The 1,172-nt window shown below is 41.3% G+C and overlaps 1 protein-coding gene across 1 annotated transcript in view; it reads right to left on the reverse strand.

The window, feature by feature from the left end:
* LOC113371042 (myopalladin-like) overlaps positions 1–1,172 on the reverse strand; it is a 7,425-nt gene extending 6,253 nt beyond the window's left edge. Inside the window, exons 1-3 of the mRNA XM_026611690.1 lie at positions 912–1,172; positions 532–791; positions 149–341 (exon numbers count right to left, since the gene is read on the reverse strand). Of these exons, the coding sequence (XP_026467475.1) occupies positions 149–341; positions 532–791; positions 912–1,165 (707 nt within the window). The 5' untranslated portion in view covers positions 1,166–1,172. The remainder of the gene's footprint in view (positions 1–148; positions 342–531; positions 792–911) is intronic.

Raw genomic sequence — 1,172 nt, forward strand, 5'->3', positions numbered from 1 at the left:
TCGGCGATCGTATACACAACGATGCAATAATTCATCAAGCAAAGCCAAATTTCCAAACTCCTGATAAAAATTCATTAAATTTGATATATAATGGCACTAAAAACATTTCATAAACCAACAAAATTAATCAAATGTTAAGACTATTTACCGGCGCAGTGCAAATGACCCTCCAACCCCCACTTGTTGTTGAATAGATACAGATGCTGTCGTGGAATTTAAACCATTGAAACCTGCTGATGAACTAAAGCTCTGATTATTTATTTGACTGGAGCAATGGCCTGATTCGACAGATATGGTAAACCACGGTCCACCTTGCACGCTTTCCGTGTCATCTGTAGTACCTGGATTAAATATGATGTGTCGTCTAATTAAATTAGAGTGAGTAATTTCTGAAGAAGATTATGCAATATTCGGCATGTTGAAGAGTTTTCATGAACAAGACCAGTTAGCATAAAATAAGAAAGAAATAATACTAATAATTAGAAATTAATTAAAAATTATATTACATAGAATTGAATTAAAATTCTTTACCATGCTCCGTGTCCTCGTCATGCATAAGTCTCAATGTAACACCCCCTAATTCAACTCTTTCATAATGAAAATGTGCACATTCTTCAAGTTTGGGAAATCGGCAACTGCCATCAGCTATGGATAAACCAGATGTTGAGCAAGTATCGTGTTCCCCAGCCGCCTGCAGTGCTGTGTAGTCCAGAGAATGAGGTTGCTGGTTGACTGTGTCTTGGTTGCCAAACAGATCTCGCCCAACTGTAGCGCCGAGACTACCGCAAAGTCTGCAATGTTATTATTATCATCGATTAATAATGAAAAGAGCAATTATAATTTCCTGAAAGAGTCAGAAAGCGCAAAAAAGAATTACATCAGAGAAAAGATTTGACAAGCGAATCATTTACCTGGACGTCGAATGTATATTAGCCGACCAAACTCTCGCTCCCCCAGTCGATCCACGCCTCTTGCGCTCACATCCGATGGCCCCAGCAGCTTCGCTTTCAGAACAACTGCGTTGATGCGCTACTTGCTGCGTTAGTTCACCAGGAACTGGAACTGTCGCACCTGACGACACCTCACAAGCAGGAGATGGAGCAGACGCACTCATAGACGGGGCACAGGCTGCAAGCGGCAAGGGCTGTTGTTGTAGCGACGTCATAGCTGCC

Source organism: Ctenocephalides felis, unplaced genomic scaffold (assembly GCF_003426905.1).
Source record: "Ctenocephalides felis isolate EL2017-DRISC unplaced genomic scaffold, ASM342690v1 CF-g0.4_SCAFFOLD_01492, whole genome shotgun sequence".
Taxonomy (NCBI): domain Eukaryota; kingdom Metazoa; phylum Arthropoda; class Insecta; order Siphonaptera; family Pulicidae; genus Ctenocephalides; species Ctenocephalides felis.